The 25,756-nt window shown below is 37.4% G+C and overlaps 3 protein-coding genes across 6 annotated transcripts in view; 1 reads left to right on the top strand and 2 right to left on the bottom strand.

Annotated features, from left to right (window-relative positions):
* Positions 1 to 8,371, bottom strand: part of LOC139145638 (F-box/LRR-repeat protein fbxl-1-like) — a 12,507-nt gene extending 4,136 nt beyond the window's left edge. Inside the window, exons 1-2 of one of the 2 annotated variants that reach the window (XM_070716913.1) lie at positions 8,298 to 8,371; positions 7,395 to 7,557 (exon numbers count right to left, since the gene is read on the bottom strand). In XM_070716913.1, the coding sequence (XP_070573014.1) occupies positions 7,395 to 7,554 (160 nt within the window). In that variant the 5' untranslated portion in view covers positions 7,555 to 7,557; positions 8,298 to 8,371. The other variant, XM_070716912.1, reaches the window with a different exon arrangement.
* Positions 7,972 to 23,454, top strand: LOC139145635 (sphingomyelin phosphodiesterase 4-like). Of its 3 annotated transcripts, XM_070716908.1 has the most exons (18): positions 7,972 to 8,015; positions 8,314 to 8,472; positions 9,104 to 9,187; positions 10,106 to 10,321; positions 10,682 to 10,784; positions 12,043 to 12,101; positions 13,450 to 13,610; positions 14,452 to 14,487; positions 15,670 to 15,934; positions 16,133 to 16,278; positions 16,995 to 17,085; positions 17,309 to 17,415; positions 17,809 to 17,972; positions 18,627 to 18,826; positions 19,510 to 19,758; positions 20,179 to 20,304; positions 21,140 to 21,268; positions 22,006 to 23,454. In XM_070716908.1, exons 2-18 carry the CDS (start codon positions 8,431 to 8,433, stop codon positions 22,354 to 22,356), a joined length of 2,529 nt encoding a protein of 842 aa, XP_070573009.1. In that variant the 5' UTR covers positions 7,972 to 8,015; positions 8,314 to 8,430; the 3' UTR covers positions 22,357 to 23,454. The 3 variants fall into 3 exon arrangements, with proteins under 3 accessions (XP_070573009.1, XP_070573011.1, XP_070573010.1); XM_070716910.1 differs by lacking the exon at positions 14,452 to 14,487 and having other exon boundaries at positions 7,974 to 8,015; XM_070716909.1 differs by lacking the exon at positions 7,972 to 8,015 and having other exon boundaries at positions 8,310 to 8,472.
* Positions 23,361 to 25,756, bottom strand: part of LOC139145634 (squamous cell carcinoma antigen recognized by T-cells 3-like) — a 23,286-nt gene continuing 20,890 nt past the window's right edge. Inside the window, exon 21 of the mRNA XM_070716907.1 lies at positions 23,361 to 25,424. Coding sequence (XP_070573008.1) covers positions 25,205 to 25,424 — 220 coding nt within the window. The 3' untranslated portion in view covers positions 23,361 to 25,204. The remainder of the gene's footprint in view (positions 25,425 to 25,756) is intronic.

Raw genomic sequence — 25,756 nt, 5'->3', positions numbered from 1 at the left:
AAAGTCATGCACCTGAAGGGCATGCTGAAAGATGTATGATATATTAAAGTAATGAGCTTGAAGAGCATGCTGAAAAATATTGAACATACAGATATCTCTGATGTATGTATGCTTGATATGTTAAAGTTGGGCGTGCTGAAAAATATGACTGATTATTAAAGTTACGCGCCCAAAGGGTGCGCCGAAAAATACAACTGAATGATGAATTTTGTGGCTGACACTAGCATTTTAGGCAATGATGAGCCTGTGTCAAAATTCAAAAACACACTGACCCCCCCTATTGAGCATTTCAAAAACATGGTGACCCCCCTATCACCAAAGTCAAAAACAGGGTGACCCCCCCCATGAATCCACCGGCCCCCCCCAGGCTGAAGAAACTGACCAGTCCCTTACATCGGTCGTAGGTATCCCAATGACCCCTCCTTTTAACTATATTTTTTGCTATTACTTTACTTGAGTAATTGACCATCAAAATCTACATTCAAGCAGCAACTTATTACATGTAATAGCACCTCTTTACTCATATATGGTACGAATGTGATGGTCAAATAACAGGAAATCAGTGGAAAGCAGATTATTTCATCATGTTTGTTTGCATCACATTAAAGACAGTGTTCTCCATGGTTGGGAAAACAGAGAGATAGCCAATTTACATAATGCTGCATTATTTGTACATTCCTTTGTTATGAAAAGGTATTCTTTCCTCAGATTACTAAATTGAAAATAAGTTGTTCAAAAAAATGGTATTGATAGCTCCTTAAAAAAACCCTGTGGACAACCCTGAAAGAAACAATGCTTTTACTAATAATATTACAAGTAACATCCAATCTGATTAAAATCAGATGTAGAGTACGGCGACGTCTACTTACATGGTATTCTCTTGCTGTAGTGAGAGGCAACAGCAAGAGAATACCGCGTTAGTAGACATCGCTGTACTGTACATCTGATTTTAATCAGATTGAAGCAACATCAAAAGTAATACCAGGTTACAACATGCCACAATTTATTTTGTAATTTAGTGAATTTTTGTTTATTCACACCACTGCCCTAATTGATGCATTTCCAAGCCAAGATGATCTAAAAATGTGATTAACAATTCCAAACAGATGAACGCACACACAATAACAGGCAATTTAAATTTGGCGCAATGTGAATTTCAGCATCATCAGTAAAAAGTAGGGAAGCTGTGCTGATTGGAGTTATGTAGGTCATTTCCCCCACACTCATCATGACCTGAGTTCAATTAGTCTAGAACATTCTCAAGGTCACTGCCCTTGATGACCTCACAACCTTGAATTCAATTAGTCATGTTTGGAATGTTCTGGAAAGTTGATTACTTGTGTAAGGGAGATAATTTTAGAACAGTAATTAGCATGTCAATAAAAGTTCTAGATTGTTCTTATATGCCTTTATAAAAGGGACGTGCTCAGCTTCCAGTCAGACTTTTGGGATCGTGTCTCTTGTGTGTTACTAAACTCCAGCAGTAGTCATTCTCAAGACTTTTCAAGACCTTCACTGTCAACGCTGGATTTATACTGTGGACTTTGTGCAGCTTCAAGCCTGCAAGCCAAAGGACTGTTCATTCATCCGACTGACTGTTACAACTCTGAGACTGGAGCTTTGCCGTCCCAGCTGAGATAAGTAATCTGTACACTTTTAAAGCTTGTACTCTATCCCTGACTTAGCAATTAGTTTTATTTTTGTAATAAATTTTGTTTAAACGTTAACTGCTGAGTTCACCCTTTTGTTCGTTTTCTCTGCACGTAACAAAATTGGGGGCTTGTCCGGGATACGAATATTTTGAGCCGTTTGACAACATTTTGCCTGCCTTTTCAAAACTACTGTACACTGTGAACTCAGCGAAATTTAATCATGGCGGAATTCAAACCAGACGAATTTATGGATGACCTTGATCAGGACGCATTTAATTCCCTCAGAAAAGACAACCTCTTAGCACTGGCAAATTTCCTTAAAGTAGATTTCAAAAGATCTAAGCGCAAGCGAGAAATACAGTTCAAGATTGCAAAACATTTAGTTAATTCTGGCCATTTTGAGGAGTCTGCCTTAAAAGATTATGAGCCTGAGTCTTCCTTCGAACTCAAAAAATTAAAATTAGAAATACAGGCAGATTTGGAGCTTAATAAATTGGAATTAGAAAAGGAAAAATTACAAATGGAAGAAAGGGAAAGGCAGGAAAAATTACAAATGAAAGACAAAGAATTACAAATGGAAGAAAGACAGAGAGAAAAGGAGAGAGAATTGGAAGAACATCGACTACAGTTAGAAATGAGACGTTTAGAGCTTGGACAGTCAGGAAAATTCTTCCCTTCAGACAATTTGACATCACTAAGCATTTCAGGTTAGTTCCCCCTTTCCAAGAAAAGGATGTTGATAAATATTTTCTCCATTTTGAGAAAATTGCTCAGAGTCTGAATGGCCTAAGGAGTCCTGGTCTATGCTTTTGCAGAGTGCTTTGGTGGGTAAAGCCAGAGAAATTTACATTCAGTTGTCAGTAGAGCAGGCTTCAGATTATGATTCTGTGAAGGAATTAATTCTCAAGGGCTATGAGTTGGTGCCTGAAGCTTACCGTCAGAAATTTAGGGATTGTGAGAAGGTGAAGGATCAAACTTATGTTGAATTTGCTCGAACAAAAGAACAACTGTTTGATCGTTGGTGTTCTTCGGAAAAGGTCAGTCAGAATTATGACAAATTACGACAACTTGTTTTGATTGAGGAATTTAAAAGGTGCATCCGGAGTGACATCAAGACATTTATCAATGAACAAAAGGCAGATACATTGGAGGTGCTGCACGTTTGGCCGATGATTATTCATTGACCCACAAATCTTCCTTTCTCAACAAACCATCCCAGTCCTTTTCCTACAGAAACAATGCAGGTAAATTTAACTCCTCCTTTTCATCCAAGAATTTTTCAAAGGAGAGTAGAAATCAAATGACAACAGTTCACAGAATTCAAGTAACACTCCCACATCATCAGATCCCAAGTCTCAATCTCCTTCTGACAAACAGTTCGGTACACTTTCTTGTAATTATTGTAAGAAAGACGGCCATTTAATGTCAGAGTGTTTCAAATTGAAAAGAAAACGTGAAGGTCAAAGTGGTCAAAGTGGATCTAAGCCCACCGGCTTTATTTCTTCATCAACTCAATTAGAGTCTAATAATGTGTGCAACACATTTTCTGAGGTTAAACCCCTCTTATCCCCAATTAATGAGGTCAAGGTCAATTCTTCTCAAGATAGCATTATGGGTATTTTCGAACCATTTATTCATGATGGTTTTATATCACTTGCTGGGGATTTTTCTTCCGCTACCCCTGTCAAAATTTTAAGAGATACCGGGGCTTCCCAGTCTCTTTTGTTGGCAGATACCCTGCCATTTTCTGAAAAGTCATTTTCAGGTTCTAAAGTTCTTATTAAGGGGGTAGATTGCAATGACTTTATTCCTGTTCCTCTCCATAATGTCTATTGTCTTCGGACTTTGTTTCTGGACCTGTGGCTTTAGGTATTAGGCCTTTTTGCCTTTTGAAGGGATTCACCTTCTTCTTGGAAACGACCTTGCTGGGGACAAGGTCATTACTAATCCACTTGTGACTGATAATCCTAGTTTAGATCAGGATCCAGAGCCAATTGAACAAGAGATACCCGATTTATTTCCTTCATGTGCCATTACTCGAGCCATGTCAAAGAAAACTTCTGAGAATCAAAATACTCTCAAAATAATGTCACAGATGTTGACTTAAATGACACCTTTCTCAGTCAGGTGTTTGACACGGATCATTCCGTTATCCCTCGTGGATTTGAAACTTCCAGTAAAACTTCTGCTGACCAAAGTCAGACATTTTCTAGATCAAATCTCATTGCAGAACAACACAAAGACCCAGATGTTTTGTCTTTGTTTGACAGGGTAGATGATGAAGGTAAAACTTCAGATAGCTCTGTTTCCTATTATACAAAATCTGGTATTCTCATGCGTAAATGGAGACCTCCAGATGTCTTTGGTTGATGACGATTGGGCTATAAAAACATCAAATTGTGGTTCCAAAGCCCTACCGTGCTGAAATATTGCGCCTGGCCCATGAAACGCCCTGGGCTGGTCACTTAGGAGTCAGGAAAACTTATCATAAAATTCTCAGTCACTTTTATTGGCCTAATCTCAGGCAGGATGTAGCACATTTCTGTAAAACTTGTCACACATGTCAAATGGTAGGAAAGCCAAATCAGACCATTCAAAGGCCCTTTACAGCCAATTCCTGCATTTCAAGAACCATTAGTAGGATACTAATAGACTGTGTTGGGCCCCTACCAAAAACAAGATCAGGAAATGAGTACATGCTGACAATAATGTGTACATCAACTCGGTTCCCAGAAGCCATACAAGTGAGAAATATAAGACAAAGACTATAGTGAGAGCTTTAGTCAAATTTTTCACTTTATTTGGCCTCCCTAAATGTGTCCAGTCCGATCAAGGCTCCAACTTTATGTCTGGTATTTTTCAACAAGTAATGGATCAGCTAGGCATTAAACAGTATAGGTCATCCGCCTATCATCCAGAAAGTCAGGGTGCTCTTGAGCGATTTCATCAAACTTTGAAAAACATGATTAGGACCTACTGTTTTGACACAGAGAAGCAGTGGATGAAGGAATTCATTTTCTGCTCTTTGCTGTTAGAGAGTCAATTCAAGAGTCTCTTGGTTTTAGCCCATTTGAGCTTGTATTGGACATACAGTCCGTGGCCCACTTAAGCTCGTTAAAGAGAAATTCCTATCAGACGATGATGATTGTCTGAATATTTTGCAATATGTGTCAGATTTTCGTACAAAGCTCTCTAAAGCATGTGAATTAGCCAGAGAAAATCTTGAGTCATCTCAGCAGTCAATGAAAACCAAATATGATAAAGCACCTCAAAACGGAAGTTTGAACCAGGTCAAAAAGTTCTTGTTCTACTTCCAATTCCTGGCAAACCACTCCATGCTCGTTACTTTGGGCCATATCTAATTGATAAGAAATTGAGTGATTTAAATTACATCATAATAACACCTGACAGGCGAAAACAAAAACAGCTATGTCACATAAATATGCTTAAGCCATATTTGGATAGGGATAATCCTACTATAACTCAGCCTGTCAGTGCAGTCAGTTCAAACCATTATGAAGATAGTGATACTGAAACTGACTTGAGTGAAAATACTCTAAACTCAAAGCTGGGCTCGGTCAAGCTTCAGAACTCAGAAATCCTGGAGAAGCTGGAGTCTACAAAGTTGGCACACCTCCAGCCAGAACAACAACAACAGGTGAAAGAACTGCTCCATGAATATAAACACCTGTTTCAAGATGTTCCAACGAGGACAAACGTCATCTATCACGACGTTGATGTTGGGGACAGTAAGCCTGTAAAACAACATCCATACAGACTGAATCCAACAAAAGCGAAATATCTCCAGGAAGAAGTCAAATACCTGCTGGACAATGACTTTATTGAACCCAGTAAAAGTAACTGGAGTTCGCCGTGCATACTTGTTCCCAAATCAGATCACAGTTATCGTATGTGCACGGACTTTAGGAAGGTCAACACTTTAACAAAGACAGACACTTTCCCAATCCCGAGGATTGATGACTGCATCGACCGAGTGGGAAAAGCCAAGTATGTGACAAAATTTGACCTACTGAAGGGATTTTGGCAAGTCCCTTTGACGGATCGTGCTCGTGAAATATCCGCCTTTGTTACACCAGACGGATTGTTCCAGTACAAGGTGATGCCATTCGGAATGAAGAACTCTCCAGCAACGTTCCAACGGATGATCAACGACGTCATATCCGGGGGCTAGACGGGTGTGCAGCCTACGTTGACGACGTCGTTCTGTATAGTGACACCTGGGAGGAACACATCAAGCTCATGCGGAAGTTCTTTGAGAGACTGACTGAGAAAGCAATGTTGACTGTCAACCTTGCCAAATCTGAGTTTGGTTGGGCGAGGGTAACTTACCTCGGACATACTGTAGGACAGGGTGAGGTAAAACCTGTTGATGCCAAAATCAGTGCCATTTCAAGTTTTCCCATACCAAACTGCAAACGACAACTGATGCGCTTTCTCGGTATGGCTGGTTACTACAGAAAATTCTGTCCAAATTTCTCCACAATTACTGAGCCTTTGACTAACTTACTTAAAAAGAAAGTAAAGTTTGTTTGGTCAGAGCAATGCCAACAGGCATTTGATACACTTAAAGCCATACTGCAAAGTGCTCCAGTGTTGTCTGCACCAGATTTCACTTTGCCATTCAAATTAGCTGTGGATGCTAGTGATACGGCTGCTGGTGCTGTTTTATTGCAAGAGGATAGTCATGGTGTAGATCATCCTGTTTGCTATTTTTCACGCAAATTTACAAATCCCAGAGAAACTACTCTACAATTGAAAAAGAGTGTTTATCTTTGATATTAGCTTTACAGCATTTTGAAGTTTATGTTACTTCTTCAAATCAGCCAATAGTGGTTTATATTGATCACAACCCTCTTGTTTTTCTGCAGAAATTTAAAGGCAAAAATCAGAGATTGCTAAGATGGAGTTTAATGTTACAGGAGTTTAATCTTGATATTAGACATATTAAAGGCAGAGACAATTTAATTGCAGACTGTCTCTCTCGTATTTAGAGTTTATTGTTGTTCACTTTCAAGAAATTTACTTTAGAGTAAAAAAAATTTGAGTACTTAAATCTTTTTCAAGATTACATTTGTAAAAGAAAGATTTTTCTTTGAAAAATTTTCTTTTTTTGAAGAGGGGGTGTGTTATGTAGGTCATTTCCCCCACACTCATCATGACCTGAGTTCAATTAGTCTAGAACATTCTCAAGGTCACTGCCCTTGATGACCTAACAACCTTGAATTCAATTAGTCATGTTTGGAATGTTCTGGAAAGTTGATTACTTGTGTAAGGGAGATAATTTTAGAACAGTAATTAGCATGTCAATAAAAGTTCTAGATTGTTCTTATATGCCTTTATAAAAGGGACGTGCTCAGCTTCCAGTCAGACTTTTGGGATCGTGTCTCTTGTGTGTTACTAAACTCCAGCAGTAGTCATTCTCAAGACTTTTCAAGACCTTCACTGTCAACGCTGGATTTATACTGTGGACTTTGTGCAGCTTCAAGCCTGCAAGCCAAAGGACTGTTCATTCATCCGACTGACTGTTACAACTCTGAGACTGGAGCTTTGCCGTCCCAGCTGAGATAAGTAATCTGTACACTTTTAAAGCTTGTACTCTATCCCTGACTTAGCAATTAGTTTTATTTTTGTAATAAATTTGTTTAAACGTTAACTGCTGAGTTCACCCTTGTTCGTTTCTCTGCACGTAACAATTGGAAACAAGGGGAGGTGATATCTTACCAGTATTGCTTACTCTGAGTCCCTCTTTCTCAGCTCCATAACGTAACATATAACCAAGCCTTTTGCTCAGTCGACTTTCTGCGTCCGTACTTCCACCTTGTTTCCGTTTACCTTTCCTGCATTTGATACCGTTGTCAGCATTTTTCTTGTTTTCCGACATTATCTGTACATATATTAAAGCATTGAAATCACTGTATATGATTGTATTACACGAGATTGGGGACTACCCATAGGTATTGCAGTTATATCAGCCAATTCTATTGGTTTGCATGTAGAAATGCAAGAAAACATTCTCGTTATTTTCTTGAAACTTTATGAAAAGACCAGGAATGAGAAGTCATTTTCAAAAGCGTACTTTATATAAAAAGTGGTGTCATCGAGCTAGATTTTTAATTAGAATAATAAGATTACTCTTTCTGTGCTAGAGAACATGCATTAAAAAATGCAGACTTCGCAGTTTTTTATGGTGCAATTATGTACATTCAATGCGTGGTCAGCAACACACACGCTGCAGGAATTAGCAATGATTCATATCAGTTTTGCTTAATGTTTTAGAGCTGAAGTTTGTCACAAAGTAATGTTAACTGCACAATAGGTATGTCCCAGAGGTACGTGCAAAAGGTAAGAACACTGCCTTTTCTTGTCATGTTTGATCGTTTCTTCAAATTTTTGTCTACTTTATCAAGGTAACCTTCCCCATATTAACCATATGCAATTAATTATAATGTAAATTACGATACTTTTACCTTTGCGTCGTCACCCAGCTTATATATTGGCAAGTGTTCCTCTCTGCTTGATCAGTGTTTTTGATTGAAAAGCAAAACTACACATCAGATTATCCCCAAGATCATACTGTCACCGTCTTGTGCAATATCTGACGTTGTCTACATAACTTTTTCTTACCCGGTGTTTGCGTCAGCTGAGCTTAGTCACCAAGTTGTATGGAGTCCTCTATGGTGGTGCCCTGCATAGACAAGACCGCCTAGGTTAGTGACATTTTTCAACAAAGAAACAACCAACAACCGAATCATCCAAAATGATGGCGGTCAATGCAACAACAAGCAACCTGTCAGTAACGGTAAGAATTACGTGGTTCTGAGATCTTACCATAGAGGGACTGGGTATGAACGTCAAGCCATTGTGTATTTATTTCTCAGAAGTGGTCTATTTCAAAACATTTGAGCGCCTATCACAAAGACATCCCGCACGTCTCTTTACTGTACTGCAGAAACCCTCACGTGAACTTTGACAGGAAACTGCAGCTGGTCAGAAGAGCACCACCTCTTGGAGACTAGTTGCGACCCATTGCCCCAACTCCCTGATACTATCTATAAACAAAGAAGTGAGAGCGGTTTTGCCATTGATGGCTGTCCCACAGTCACTCCACAATGGTCCACTCGTGCTGATTTATGCGTCAAAGACTGCACTACTAGCTGCAAGTCTACAGCACAGACTGAGATAAGGAGAAAAATAAGGAGTCATGCAAACATCTTTTCCTACAAGATCTGCAGTGTTTAGTTAATTGTAAAGTTGGAGCAACATCTTGTTGCTTGCCCACCACTAATATTTTTGCATTACCAACAATTATGTCAACGAGAGCAATTACCAAAGGCTTTGCAGCAATGCTATTCTGTAAAGAATTTATCAGATATGTAAGATTTTGCTGCATTATGATGTTTTACTATCACTTCATTTATTTCTTTATTCAGACAAGATTTCAGTTGGCTTCCAGCAGAGCCTTAAAGCAAAGATGTGAAGAAGTAACCAGCATCATAAATGACAGTAGTGTGAGGGTCAGTATCATATATACACATACAGTACATACAAACTACCATTTAGACCTCTACAATACTTATAATATGGTAACTGGTCATTTTGGCACTAAACTGTTACAGCCCCCTATTTTCCAGTCAAAAGTCGTATCTTCATTAGGACCCAAGACATTTCAGCACTGTCATTTTTTATAATAATGAGTTTTTCATTCAATTATTTTACATGTTAGAGTGTTCTTGTTAAATTTATACAACTCATACAATGTTTCTTGTAAACTCTTTCAACCGCAGCGCTCAAATTCGTATTTGCGACCTGTGCCTTTGGACAAGGTTATTGCTGCAAGGTTACTGTTATGATAGCTGATGACAATTTATACGGTGTCATCCAAAAAAAATAATTCAACTCACATTTACTGGTGTACAATGAAAATTTTTTTATCAGCGTGGCGATTTATGTTTGTTTCTTGGCAGTCACTGTTTTAGTAGTAACATGGTAGCCAAATTGGTACCATTAATGGTATGGTTGGTTATCTGCAGCCACTTTCAAAACGCCTGTGGGAAATAGAATGATGCTGAAATGTCTTAGTGCCTGGTACCGAAATATAGTGGGCCAGAACAGTTCAGTGCCGAAATGTTTAGAAACCTTGTAATATATCAACAATTCTGCATTTTTTAATTGGTAGGTTTGGCAGGCTATGTGAACGTAGAGTGTGAAAGACCTGTAAGACTGTAACCTGGAAACAACATTCTTAAACCATGTAGATATCATAAGATTATAATTTTACACAACAGTACACCAAGATGACCTACATGTACGTATACATGCACAATTCCAGAACAAAGTGATCATGCAAATATTCTGTCAATATCAGTTATACATAAGAATATGTTTGCCAGTGAAAACAAACGGCAGGTAACATTGGTTATTTAATACAACAGGACCTCCATGCGATATTTCCTCTGCTGTTGGAAAGCTTGTTTGGTTTCAACAACTCTCCGGGATGGGGTTTGAAGACTGTAACAAAGCAGACTCACCCATCGGAGTTCCAAGCACTTAGGATGTTTCTATCACCGCAAGGATCATTGATGACAATGGTGTCCAAACTGCAGTCAGATAACTATCTCAGATATGACTTCTTGGTGTCATGTCTTCCGGTAAGAAAACTTTATTTATCAGTTGAATCGATTTTCTGTAGTATCAAAAATAATAATTTGCATTCTGACAGTAATGAACTTTGTCACCAAAAGTATGGGATCTTTAATATCTGTGTTAAGAAAATCAAATCCCATGGCTGCGTGGTAAGCAGTTTTGTTCTCTCCAAGCAGGGTAGCAGTAAATGCCAAGCAGGGTAGCAGTAGATGGGGCACATAGCAGCACCAGCTGTGCGATTCTTTGAATGTCCTTTGCAATGGATATATGTTACTTGGTTCTTTCAATTATCTAATGTTCAAACAAATGTGTGCATATTCGATATTCCCAGTTACATACACATCTTTTTGTTTCCATCCTGTTAGGCTCCAAGTCGGCATGCTATCCAAGAAGGTGTTATTCCACTTTTATACGGGAATAAGTTCTCTTATCAAAGTCAAGGAAGACCGGCTAATGTGATATCCCTCAGTATCCTTTGTGTGACATCATTCTTTTAGTATCACAGTAATTCTTCTTACCGTTTTGTTCTTATTTTAATTATAAATTTTAATGCTTTGTTTTTCTTATTTCTTTATAGAGTAACACGAAATTGCGTCACTGTAAAAATTCAACATTCTCTTTCAGAGGAAGGCTATGCAACATAATTGTACTGTTTAAAGAGGCACTCCCACTTTGTAACATTTTTAAAGCACATTTTTTTAATGCCAACGGTCGATATTTGACTTGGCGACTGCGTGCGGATCGCGAGATATCGATAAAAAGATGTCATTTCCCGAGCGTATTTTTCACATCCCGAAGTTTTACGATCGTTCTAATTTTGACTCGAAATCCCCCGAAGGTTTGTTGTTGTGCTGATTGGCGATATTCTAGGGAGTCTACAATAAGTTCGAACGACGCAATTAATTTACTTCCCACTGCAAAGACTTTATATACAGCATTATGCCTTTACCTCTGGTAAGTTTTTAAAAAATTCTCCTTAGTTTTTGTCGTTTTCATTATTCTAAATCGGTTGTATTAAATTTCTAACCAAACCACATAAACATCAGTTTTACATGTCAAATATTAGCCGCCTCCGATGACTACATTTTGTCGTCTGCCACACAGTATGCCGCGCGCGTGGCATGCGTCTATGCATATCACGCGGCGGCCGCTATGTATCAACCGCACGTAACTGTGCTAGTCACCTTTGCCAATTCTGGTGGAATCAGCAAAGTAAGACTCAGCTTTCTCCCACAGGCCATGACCGATCACCGACGCAAGTGGTACTGTGGCGTACAGCAGCGTCGGCGTAGACTCGTACTCCATAGCTTAGTTGACAATGATACCAGTGCCGAACGTTCGATGTTCGGAAACTGAATTTAGGTGGGCCACCGGAATTCAAACTTTTACTTTTTTGAAGACATGTTTTTATCGATATCTCGCGATCCGCGCGCAGTCGCCTCGTCAAATATCGACCGTTGGTATTAAAAAAATATGCAAAATAAATGTTACCAAATGTGAGTGCCACTTTAAGATATAATTAAGCATTATGAATTGTAGCTCCTGGCTGGAGTAGAACCATAGTTGTGTTATTTCAGTACCAAAACAAATCTTACCTCTGTCTTTTAAAAGCCAAATTTAATACATAATTGAATTTATATAAAGCCTTTTGATGATTCCCCATTCTGAAAGTGTATTGTAATTGTTCTTTGCATTCTTTTTTTTCCTTCCTTAACTTTTTTATCAGATGCATTTGAATATTTCCTTTTCCACTTTGCATACTATATTGTTTATCCTAAGAATAAGGTGAGTGAGCTTTTCAGAAATATTTCCATAGCTAAGCCCAAAGGTTGGTTATATTGATATAAAGACTTCACTGGAAAAAAGTTGAAGGATTTTAACCCTTGGAGTGCCAAAGTCCAATTTTGTAGCCTTCATGAAATATGATGCAGACAGCGTTTTTCAGATTTTTCACATCATTTTGACTAAAAACTATAGCAAATGAAAAATTGTGTCCATTTGGTTCAAAATAATCAAAAGACTTACAGAAAAATTCATTAAAATCAGTAAAATGTTACACTAAAATTTTGGTGGCAAAAATTACAGCACTCAAAGGGTTAATATACTAACATGTGAAAGCTAATGACATGATAAAATACCTGGTTAGAAGAAGATGATGATGAGGAGGAGGAGGAGGAGAATTGTGATGGCAATGTAAATAATTATGGTTATGATGAAGGTAATGATAATTAAGGTAATGTACTGTAATGTGTTAAAATTGTATTTGTTCAAGCCTACCTAACTATTACTTTGACAACATCAACACTGTATATTGCAATACATCCTTGCCTGTTGTTTATAAAAATACGATTGTGATTATTTTAAGTCAAAGCAAAGTCATTCAAGCCAACTTTAGATAAAGTTTTAATCAATGTTCATCCACATTGTCTAGTGCGTTTTTATAGGTAGACAGTGTGTACTTGAAGTATGGAGTATGTGGTTAGTCTCATTTGCTAGTAATGTTTACTCCAGTGGAAAACTGTTCAGTTGATTTAAGATACTGTGGGGTATGTACCAAGGTTTGACATCTTCAGTGTGAAGTGAAATGTGACACAGCCAAAGGCATACATCAAAGTGATATGTGTTTTCTATCATGACTGACAGACCTTGTGATCAGAAATAAGTTTTATCATATATCTATAATAAAGTGTTTGAAAAAATTGTGATGTCCTCCTTCCAGTAAAGGAGTATTGTAAGTTGACATGTGATATAATTAATGTTCATGCAATCTGAATCCCACAAATATACAAGAAGAATTTACAGTTTTGTCGCCACACATTTCAGAAAATAGCAAGAGGATTCTCACACTCCTGGACTGTCCTTGAAAGTTGACAGGCCACCTGTGGTTTTCAAAATTTCTGAAATAATTAGTCAAGATATCAAAAGAATGATATGTAAAATGGTGGATGAAAAATTATGTATCATAAAAATGATACTTAAAAATGGTGTTTTGACCTAAGAAAGCCCTTGAAAATTGCAAAAACATAGAAGTGACTTTGAATGAATGAACAGTAGGCAAGTTCTCTTAATGTCAATATTATTTCAAACATTTACTGAATGTACATCATTTTTTGGTCTTTTCTTGTCCCTGCAGAACATGAATTTCTGGAGCAATCCCACAGAGTGTATTTATCCCACTATACTAGAGGACTATATGAACTACTTCCTACCTATAGACAATACCAATGCCTCTCTGTTATCAGGCGGGAACCCAGGATCCTCACCAGGCCACTCTCCACAGTCACCATACAGCAGGTAAAAAATCAGTCTTGAATTTTACCAATTTCATTTTTGATCCATAATTTACTACATTTTAAAGATCCAAATATTACAGTATTTCTCCACTGTTTAAACCATCACAAATGATGCTGTGCATGCCTTTAACTGTGACAAGCATAGATTAGTTTCAGAGCTCTCTGGCATTTTGTTTTTCTGGTACTGAAATGCCAGAGAAATACTACACTAGGTGGAGAAAGTGGCGGTACATATAACTTAACTTCTTACAGTTGGTCTGCACCGGCCTCGAGAGAATGTCTTCAAAAGATTTTAGGGTTTTTTGTACTGCATGGAGCTCTTCTTGTTAAAGGTTATTTTAAGTTGTGAAAAGGGAAGTGTGCGTCTCGAAAGTGAAACCCTAAACTTTTGCTCAAATTTTCCTCAATGAAACTTTCAGCCATTCTCTTACCATATCAAGAATAAAATCAGGGGTCATTGTGCAAAGTTTAGTACTGGAGAAACAAATTACCTGCTACATGTATTTACTGATATTTGAAATTCAAAATGGCTGCAATCCCTGCGTTAACACCATGATGAAGAAAAATTTTTGACTTTCCAAAAACTAAGATGGTGAAAATGTTTTTTACTACAAGAGCTTTAAAATGAGTTCCTACAACTAAAAGGGATAGATCAGAAAAGAATTGTAAAATTTTGAGAGTCAAAATATGTCCCGAGGCGTATTCTTCCTTTAATAATTGGTGCCAATGCAAGCAAAACCAGTTTAAATTGGTAGATGGTAACCCTGCATATTAAGTAACATATTGGCTAAATGATGCTTAATTTTATGTGTATTATAACTTGTTCTTTTATGTTCTGACAGGATTCCTCAAAATGGGGTTCTGTTTCATTACCTTCTGTAAGTGTGTACTGTATTTGGTTTTGTTACACAGTCCTGCGCTGATCCTGTGTCTATACCCTGTAACTGGCTCATCTGTATATGTACACTCCCCAAGTGCGTGCAGTTGCACATGGTTCTCTTGCATCCCGTGAGAAACCCCTTTCACACCCCTGTTTACTGTTGTACAGGTCCAACCGCACTGTTTGAAACTGTGGGGTTGCACCAAAGGCTGGGGATGGAAAGGATGATGATGGCTTTGTGATGTCTGCATTTATGGCACGCTTGTTGATTTAGTTCTGAATTTGTACCATCATGTCTTTTCTCACTGTAAAATGTATCATAACAATGACATATTCTGTTAAAATTGAAAAACAATTCAGTTTCTACACAGTAGTGATAAAATAGGTATATCACAAGTGAGTTCAATACATTTAAGATATGGTTAGTAGCAGGTGCAAGGCAAAGTATATGTATATTTTTTCTGCTATTTGATTGACTATTCTCAAAAACTGAAATTTGACCTGTGTAACAGCTTTGAGGGCAAACCAAAAATGAGTCAGATTTGAGTAGAGAAGTGCATGGTGATGGTTGACGAACTCAGAACTTCAAACACAGATGCAATTTTCACACAGATTGTAACTGTCTGTGATGTCACGACTGTTATAAGTAAGATGTGCTTTGGCTTGTAAAGCTTTCCTGAAAGTAATTATGCAAGACTTGCAATGCAAATCATCAGCGGCATGAAACATTGTAAATGCATATAGCAATGCATGTATACATGTATGCAATGTATTTAGCAAGACAAATTATGTACCTTAAAACATTTTCTCTGATATTATAATGCTGTTGACAAACTGTTAATTCCATGTTAACTCCAGCCAATGCTAAAGTATGCAGTTATCAACTGTCATTGATATAGTGAGAAGTTAATTTCTCAAAAAGACATCCAAGCAAGGTAGACAATATCGCTTGATACGTGATACATTGTCATTTTGCAATATCTTTGAACTTGTAATTTTTACTTTCCATCTGTTTTATGATTGTTCATGGTGATGATAGTTAAAACTATAATGAAAGAGTGTGTTGGATCACTGCTAATCATTCTTGACAAGGTCAACAACCTTCAATTGTGGAAACTTGCTTACTCCTAAGTTCTGTAGTGTTACTATGTCAGCTCACATGGGTTGTGTATATTTGCAGGAAGTCACCCAGTTTTCAGACTCCCCATGGAAGCAGTCTTCAGCAGAGATCACACTCACAGCACTATCAGTCGCCATCATTCAGTGGCCTGATCAGAGGTGCCGCTTCCACTCAGGTCAGATCCCCTAGCCAAGCCACAATGAAGTCAGACCCCTCAGCTCATGAGCAGTGGAGATCGGAAACATTTGCCCAGATCTTGGCAGAATTCTGGCTTAATCAGAACTCACTGGATGTACGGGATAGAAGCCTGTCTGAACAGTTTGCAGTAAGTTGATCTTGTGAATGAATTCATTATATTGTTAAAGCTTTCTTACATATCATTTGAGATGTTTCAAAATTGTTCTTCTTTTTTTGTCAAATCGGTATTGGTTCCTTTTGGATGTTTCATACAATGTTTCTTGCTTTGCATTTTTATAGCAGTCCACAAGTATATTATATCCCTCTGTTTTTCTCCCCCTGACAGGAAAGTTTTCGGCCAAGTCATGATCATGTACGTGTTGTACGCATGATGGTAAAACATCTCCATTACTTTGCGAACTCTGCAAAAGACACCACTATCACATCACCATACCAGCAGCATATTGAATGGCCTCTTGATGACCTCAAAAGGTAAAACTTTCAAAATCAATCCATGTCATTATTCCATCCAGCTGAAAATTCACCCTTTCAAGGAATAGTAAACTTTTTCGTGCAAATGCTATGTACATGTATTATGACCTTTTATGAATATTTGTACATGTACTGAAACTATCAGTTGATCAGTTGTTTTAGAAGATGAGTTGAACATTCTCTCATTTCTTCCTTGATTTGTATTACTTATTTCCACCATCCATATATATGTAAACATGCACATGACAAACAACACTTTGCACTTGATCTCAAACCTTTCCTCTATCCTCGAAACAATACTTTTGAAGTGTGAAAATCGGACAATGAAATCATGACGTGAACTTACACCACACACAATCAATTTAATAAGTGCAGGTTTTGACAAGTTTAAACTGCAGACAAGATTTTGAACCACAAACATTTCAATTCTAAATACTAAAAATGATAGAGTATCATGCATGTACACAATTACCATGGTGTATTAAACCCTGGCATGTGGTTGTATTGGTGCAAAATGACAAAAGAGCTAAACCCATCCAAAAACTTACTTGTTATTAGCATCTTTTTATTATTCACAGACCGTAACTCAGTCTATAATAATCATGACATTGAAATGATGATTTGTGTACGAAAAATAAATAAATAAATAAACTCATCCTTTAAGTTGACAGTTTCTAGTGTTACCCTTCTATATCTCTAATCCATTTGTCTTTCAGGACCATCATCCCCCACATCTTTCAGAAGAAACTCTATGCATTCTTGAGACATGGCTTTGACAAGTGGCCTTTGGATGCCTCATTTAGACTGGTATGTACAGTCATTGCAGTACAAAAATTTGAACAATAGGGAGAGCTCATACATTGAAGTTTTCTAACATAAGATCAGTCAAACAATTGAAGTTATATTGAGCCAGATTGTTGTACTTTTCCTATGAAGAACTGAGATGCAATGAAAACTTCAGATTTTTCATCATAGTGGACAGGGAAAAGCGTTCTTTATAGTTAATTTATAGCTTTGTTTGTTATAACAGATGTTGGAAACCTGGTTAAGTTTCATACAACCCTGGAGATATGTAGAGGACCGAAGATTTACCACCAGTAGGGTTGAGACAAAGGACAAATCTGTCCCACCAAAATGGTAAAATGTTTATTTCTTTAATTCTTTATAAACTTCAATGACTTTGCCAGTGGCAATAGCGTTGATAGTGCCAATAACCTGTTCATACCAGTTCCCCAAAGACAGTTCTGCACACACCATTGATAACAACAGCATTAGGCCAAACCATGGTGGTGAATGTGTTCAATTCAATCCAAATTACTTTATTATCCCCACCAGAACCATACTTTCGTTCAATCACGTGACTTTCTTTGTTTTTGTTGGGCCATCACTGTGCACATTACAGACAATATCAACATTGGTGAAAATTCATCCCACAATGTTTGATCATGGGGCATTTCGTGCTTTAATGAATTTTATGAACTTGAAATGTTATTATTGTGCACTCACTGATTAAAATTTTAATCTTTCTAGGAGTAAGTTTATAGCAGATAATCTTCTTTTCTACACTACGCTGTTCATCGACTTCCTGCCTCGTGCCTACAGACAAGACTTGAGTGCATCGAAGAACGCCCTCATGCTGTTCAGGGTCAGCAAAATCTACGCCACACAAAACCTCGCTGAAATGATAGAAGAAGGTAAACTTGAAATTCTTCTTCATTTTGAAAATAAACTCTTCGCATAGTGTTGGAAAGAGCCATATAGATACCCTTTGTAATGGGAGAGGCGCATGCACATGGTGTAATGTAAATTTCTGTTCATAATGCTTGTAATCTTTGCTCTGACCAGGGATATTCGGTACGATGTGTGACCCCAAAACATTCCTTCTCATTAGCCTTATGTACTGTATATTCCTGACAACTGTGCCACTTGGGTTTAGGTATATGAACATGAATTGTTATCAGATAATTAAAATAAATGATTATGTCCTGTTCTGTGCAGGCTGGCCATTTTTACTGACTATCAAGAAATAAATTTGTAAATTCTTGGAGGTTGGAAAAAGGGAGAAAATGAAATTTGAAAATTAGATGTATATCCTTTAATCAATACAAGTAATGTAAACTCTGCAATGGTTCTACTCCAGAATAAACAGGAGGCAGTGAGTTCTACAGACTCAGTACGCCCAAAGGATCACATGATGGCTGTAAAAACAAACCCATGTGCATGCACGTATGGAGATACAAGTATTTATGTGTGCATGTTGCACATTTGGGTTTGTTTATACCATGGTCCATTCAAATTCCTGTTTTTACCGATTGACAGACAAGTATCTCTTTGTTACATTTGTACAGCGGAAGGTTTACTATACGAGCAAGCAACACCAAGCATTTCAAGACTTGGGTTTGAACCAAGCAGACCCCTTAGTGCAGGGGGTAGTTTTCTATCTCCTGTCAGACCCCCTAGTAGTGCAGTGCTAAAGCAACAATTGGCTGAACTTGAAGGACAAGGGTTTATATACAAACCTCTTTTTGCTGAAGAAATGCAAAGCTTGGTAAGACTTTAATTATGGAATATGTGCAATTTTTTGTTGTCTCTGTGTGGATATAAATGCGGCTTTTAGACATTTAAGCCTTTGCAGTTCTCTTCTCTCATTGTTGCCTTTGACTGATTAAAAATTTCAACAGGCCATATCTTGAATTACATCAAATCAGTATATTGATGGCGCAAATTCAATGATCTGATTTGGTCAGTAAGTGAAAATTTCTATTCTATATTTATGATATAGCAAAGTTGAACATGCACAAGCTCTCAGCTGGAGAAAAAATTCATTTTTGACGTTGCACACCAGAATTTCAATATACCTTTATGATTGTATAGCAATAAACCCACTGGTTTTGACCAGTTCACACCATTATATGCACTTGCTACCACTTATGCACATATATTATGAACTGGTCAAAATCTTGAGGTATACCTAATGATGTTGTGGTTTATTGCATACCATGGGTAATTATTTGAGCAATAAACCAAAACAGCAATTCATTGATAGCAATGCAATCAGACAAACTTTCCAATGTCACTAACATAATGTACTATCACTGTACATTTCAAAATGAATTCATACACGCTGTAGACCATTTCAGAATTTTACGGTTTTTAGAGTTCTAGAATCTGTTCCAGAGGCACTTTCGGTATTTAAGAGTGACTTTCTATATTGTACACTTTTCTATCCAGATTCAACAGCTTCTTGGCAAAATACTTCACGCCCAGAGCACACTGAAATTACTTTCTAGACCTGATGGTGGTCCATCTGGTGGATTCATGCATTTGCTTGGTCTGGACACACTCATGGATCTCAACCAGCAGATAGCAACATCCAGCAGTTACAGAGATCCAGACGGCTATGACGACCCTCACACAGATGTCAAGAAGGTTGACTCACATCTTCATCAGGCATTGCAATATTTATCCTCAGTTTTCAAGGTAATATTTCTTACTCCATTTAGTGAATATATATAGAGCATCAACCCTTTCACCCCCTCTTCCTTCTCTAGAGGTCCAACTTTATCATAGAGAACAGTGGATTGGTTCATACCATTGGCGTAAAATGGTTTAACATACACACAGTCATATATGTATGAGGTCATATTAGGATTGCATGATTTGATTTCACAAAGAAGAAAAGCCATTTCTAATGGCTATACATCTACCAAGTGTAACAAGTGTACCTATGGCGTGGGTAATATTATTACACCTCTAAGAAAACCTCTGAGATAATTATATTGACCATGTCTCCTCACTCTTTTCATCTTTCTCAGCTATTCCTTCCATTATTCCTCTTCATGTGTACATATTTCAAGTGTCAGACCATTTCTCTGAGTTCTGCCATACTGTCATTTCCAGGTTGATCCACCCACTGCCAGTGAAACAAGCGTGACATGGGGTTCAATATCAGATGGTAAAGATGAAAGCAAATCACACCTGCCAGACATGATAGATGGAGAATTAACACCTCTAGGAAGATACCAGGTGGGTTATTGCGCTAAAATGTAAATTATACCCTTGAGAAAGTGACATAGACACTGTCTACTTTGGGCTGATGTGCAGCATCTCAGAAGCTGTTATCCAATTTGGTTGCTGAATCTGACCATTGTAATTGAATAATACAAATAGACTCCCTAAGTTGCTGTGAATAATGACAATCAACCAATCAGATATAATCTTCTGAGCACGCTGCACATCAGCGGTCTAGTTTTACAGCTACTGCAGAGTGTAAAACATGATCTGTGGTAGTCAGTTTCTGTCCTGTCTTTTTTTTGGTATTTGAAAAATAACTACAAAATATTGTACTTTACACCCTTCAATATTTTATTTCCCCTTTCAAAACTCTCCTATGAACGGGGTGCAAGTCAAAAATGGTTTGTTCCAGTGTAGAGATACCAGTTTACTTGGTGGAGGAGTTGTCTGCTGAGTTTGTAAATTCCTTATCAGTCTTCAGTCAATAAAATAGGCTCTTGTTAAGGAAAACACCAGAGCATGTAGCCCACTGTTCAGCCAAGTTGTTGGGTAATTACCAAATTTGGCATACTGAATATACTCACCTCAGCTGTCAAAAGTTTGTGTTTCACTGTGCTACATGTAATATTTTCAAATAGCATGCATGAAATCGATGAAAAACTTATGTGTTTTTCTGAAAGGTTTTACGATTCAATGGCCAAGTGAGAGTTAAGTTCTGAAGAACCAACATTCATAACTGGCACTCATATGTACAAATACTGTGCAACAAAAGTTCCATAGGTTGCTATGAAATGCATGCATCACTGTGTGTTTTATGAGAATGTTCTGTTCATATCATGTATTGCAGTTGGCCAATGGTCTACGCAAGTTTGACATAGTCTACCAGGGTGATCCTGACTTGCAGCCAATCAGAAGCTTTGAAAATCCAGCGCTGGTCAGACTCCTGTACAGAATCTCATCAAGTATCAATACACAGGTGAGTGGCATTTCATATCAGGACCAGCATTTCAGAATATTGTGTGAAGATCTAGTTTACCTTGGCATTATGTGCAACCCTTGATGATCATACCCTATTCAAAGTGATGATGATGTCAATCATATGTCAATTGTTATTATGCAACAACTTCCTTAAGATGCGGGATATTTCAGGTCACGCTTGTGCATGATTTGTTATGTGACTCTATTGGCAAACTTCAGTCTTGAAAATTGGGAAAGATGAATTGAGAAGTATAAATCAGAAAGCAAATTATCACTATCAGACCTAATGGTTCTACTCCAGAATGAAGAGGTTGCACCACTGTGTTCAACGGACTCTGTAAGCCCAAGAGATCACGTGATTGAGGTACAAACAAACCCACATGTACAAACGCTTATGGAAATACATGTATTTCTATGCACGTTTGTGCACATGGTTTTGTTTGTACTGTGGTCCATTCAAATTCTGCCTTAAATCTTTAGCAGTATTGTACCCTTCTGCGTTGTAGTGTGTATGTATATATCCTACAAAAATATTGGATTCTGGATATCAAAAATATACCAATTCAAAAAACATGATAAAGTCCCTCGGTCATTAGATGCCAAGAAATACAAAACTGATGTTAAGTATGGTAACTTACATCTGAAAATAATTGTGTGTAGATCTATTTGGTGTTCAAGAGACTTGTAGTCTATTGATTGTCGAACAAATGTATTTATTCTCTGCATTTGTTTCAGGCTGGTGATAAAATCGAAGAGCTTTGTTCCAGAACAGACATGATTGGTCGGCTTGCAAAGCAGTATTTCAGCCCACCGTCTATATCATCCTGGCAACCATATCTAGCATCATCATCCAGCAGTCCTATATGTCGGAGGAAACTTGCCACTTTGAAACCTAGACTTAGTTTGCGATTCCTAGGAAGCTATCAAAACATTGGATACATCCTTGGCTTTTTCATGTTCTGTTACGTGTATAACATTGGATTTGTGTTTGGGATTGTTTTGGTTCTGTTTTTGGTGCTGCTTTATGGACTTGTCAGAGTTTTGCTGTCTTCAAGAAAGAAAAACAGCGCCACCAACGGCCAATGACACTGACAACTGGAACCATTTGGCTGGTAATTTGATACATCTCACTATTGTTGAAGATGCATGTTTCAGACATTTTGGTCACAAAACTTGTGATAGGAGTGTTTCCTGATGAAATTATGAATTGCAAAGTCTACTGTATAGACTCATGCCTACATGTGAATGATTCTCATCAACCTTTGAATGTGCAACAAGACAGTTGTTTTAAGATCCAAGTAAACGCTTTGTGACACAAGTTCAATAACCAAATCTGTGCGTACTCATTACTGAGACGGGAAAGGTAAAGCTTCTTTTGCCAAATCCAAAATGACCCTCTACCAAATAATCACTGCCAGTGATGTGCCTTGGGACAGAAATGAAAATTTGAGCCACCATTGACTAGCTGTTATTGAAGTACGGTATTCCAGTGTACAGAGTTCTTTAGTACATTTGGAGTTTTCAACTTTGACCATGAACCGTACATGGATACTGTTGACACTCTGTCTGCAGTACCATCCTGTATGCCAGCAATAGGTCAAGTATAGTTATATCCACATATACAAGTACCAATATGAGAAATGATTGGTACAGATACTGTGAGACTTACGAGCACATACTCTGTGCATTGTTTAGTGCCATTTTTAAATATTTCCTTGTCAATGCAGTGAAGAAAATTTCAATATGATATATTTTTGCTATTATAAAATTGTATTTTCTGTTTATTCAAAATAATTTCAAACTGTTAATTGACCAGAATCTGTCTCTCTTAAAAACATTCATTCACTATTAAAATTCCCTGCTCGCACAAACCCTTTTAAGGCATCCCTTTCTGGAAGAATACCACAAATTATCTATATGCATAGAGGGCAGGACCTGAATGGTCAGTAAAGTTTGTGAAAACACACGTAAAAGTAAGAAGCTTGTGACTTCATCGAGAAAAAAATTCAGCAAAGTTGAACCATTCCAGCATTCAAATACCCTGCAAAAGTTATTTTTTTTTACGTTTGAATGACAAATAGTAGAGCTCAACATTGACACTTGTTTCTTCATAATCATCATTATTCTAGACGTATAAAGAAATGGAACAGTCTCTTACAAATGGAATAAAAATATTTTAAAAGATATTATGTGATTTGTTGTGTTCATTCAAATGGTGGGATAAACTACATTGACAATCACATTATTAGTTTCCATTTCGCATTTATTTTCAAACAAGAGAATGTAATTAAACATGACATTTCCTTATAAAATGTGTAATTTTACATCAGTAGCTGTCATGCACTGGAAAAAGGTACACTTTTGTAAAAGGAAAAGGACGTTCTACTCAATCTTCATTTACAGTAATTGTAGCCTACTGAAAGCGTAGCCTTTTTTACCAGACTTGTCTGAAAGCAAATCATCCAATGTGCATTGAAAATAAAGGCTGACTTGGACGTTTTATCTTTAGGAAATGTACACTGAGTAGACAACAGCTAAAATAATATGTAGGCTTGAAACTCCCCTTTCACTGAGTCTGCATTTAAACAACATCAATGGACTTTTCTGTATAACTACATGTATCTCACAATTATAACTATCTGCGAGGTATAGATGCATTCATGCCAACTGTTCCACCCTGCCTAAGTCAAAGAGTTGATCTTTAAGCATTGCCAGACAATAAACCCTTTTCAGTTTAGTTGGGTGTGACTGTTTGCAATTTTTCAGCCAATGAGACAGGATTCTTTTAGATTAATATATTTTGAAACACAAATTTGGCTGTTACAAAACCCAAATTGAAACACAGCATATTGGAGAATATGCCATTGATAGAGTTTTACCAACTTTATCAAAGTTTTGACAAAAGAGTGAAATCATACGTGTCAACGCTTCTGAAAATGCCCTTAATGTCAGGTCATATTGTAAAGTACAAGAAAAATTTGAAATGCAAACCTTGAATTACAGATTTGTCTGACTTTCGTGGTCTAGCTGCCGTGCAATGTTGGAATACAATGACAGGCAAATTGTGAGTGCCATTGGATCAGTAAATCTGATGATACGAGATCTTGTGCCACCAAATGTTGAATATATTTTAGGATTACACACTCTCATTGTCTCTTGGATAGAATGGTTAGGACCTGATAATTAGTATTTCTGTGTTTGTGAAAGTAACACAAGATTCCTGTCACTGTACATGTGACAATTGGCCAGTGTGTATACTACATCTCCAGAGCTTACACATGTTTGGCAACTCCAGTTAGCACAATGTACACGTACCTGAATTTGTCATCTTACACTGGCAGGTTGCAGTGACATAAACCAAGTACAGTAAAAGCAGCTGATCAAATATGTACCATCAGAGGTATAACATGTTGTGAGACCAGATCGAACTATACAGGTATGCAATTGAACTGTGAGGCAATTTTTCTCAGATCAAATCCCAGTGTTGAAATCATGGTAAAGTATTAATTTGACACTTCCATACATCTTTGATGATGGGTCAGATGACAACTGCTTGCAATTTGCAGAAAAGTCTGGTTTCTTATTTTTTTTACATCTGTCACAAATTTCTTCTTCAGAATGTGCAAACAATGAAAGCTTTCTATGAAAGGGACCACAATATCATGAACACAACTTGCTTGAAAAGAATAATGGCTTTGAAATTGTTCATAAAAAATGCAAAAACTTTTGCATTTATAAACAGTCAAAGTGTCCTATCATTGGACACTAACTTAGAAAGAACACTTGGTCAATTTCTGTAATTGATCTCTTAAATATGTAAAGTATTAAAACAGCACATCAGTATCTATCTTTTCTTACGTTTTTTTCTAAAAAAAGAACTTTTGAAAAATAAAGAGAGTTCTATATCTACCATTTTGCTATTTAACTTAGCCGGCTACTTGAACAAGTTTGCAAAATCTGCATTACTCATTTTCTTTGTGGTACTACTACTACTACTACTACTACTGTTACTACTGCCAGTACTACTGACAGTGCTGTCTTGCTTGTCACCAGTCCCTTGTCTGCCGGTCTTGGATGGAAGTGGTGGTTTGCTGATGGCCCGGGGCATGAATGCCAGCTGTGTTCTGCCTTTGCCACGGGGTCCGAAACCAGGCCTGGAAAAGAAACAAGGAAACTGATTTCAGTGAACATCCCTTTCAAGCATTACTGTTTGGTCTCTTCCTGTTGTTTTCAATAGAAAAGTTGGGCTAATCAACTTAAAAAGAGAAATGCGCGCAGTGAAAATTTAAATGACGAAGGATTTGCCTACCATAAAAATCATATGATTTCAACCACTGTTACAGTATTAATTCAACTGCCTCTTTTTCTTCAGAAAATATTGTATATTTTACCTTTTATAATTTAACTGATGGCTGAAATGGGAATTTCTCCAATTTCAATATATTCAACCAAAAGACTTTGCCATCCAAAAACAAGATTTGCTTAT

Source organism: Ptychodera flava, chromosome 12 (assembly GCF_041260155.1).
Source record: "Ptychodera flava strain L36383 chromosome 12, AS_Pfla_20210202, whole genome shotgun sequence".
NCBI classification, from domain to species: domain Eukaryota; kingdom Metazoa; phylum Hemichordata; class Enteropneusta; family Ptychoderidae; genus Ptychodera; species Ptychodera flava.
This window is presented reverse-complemented; position numbering and strand designations above follow the sequence as displayed.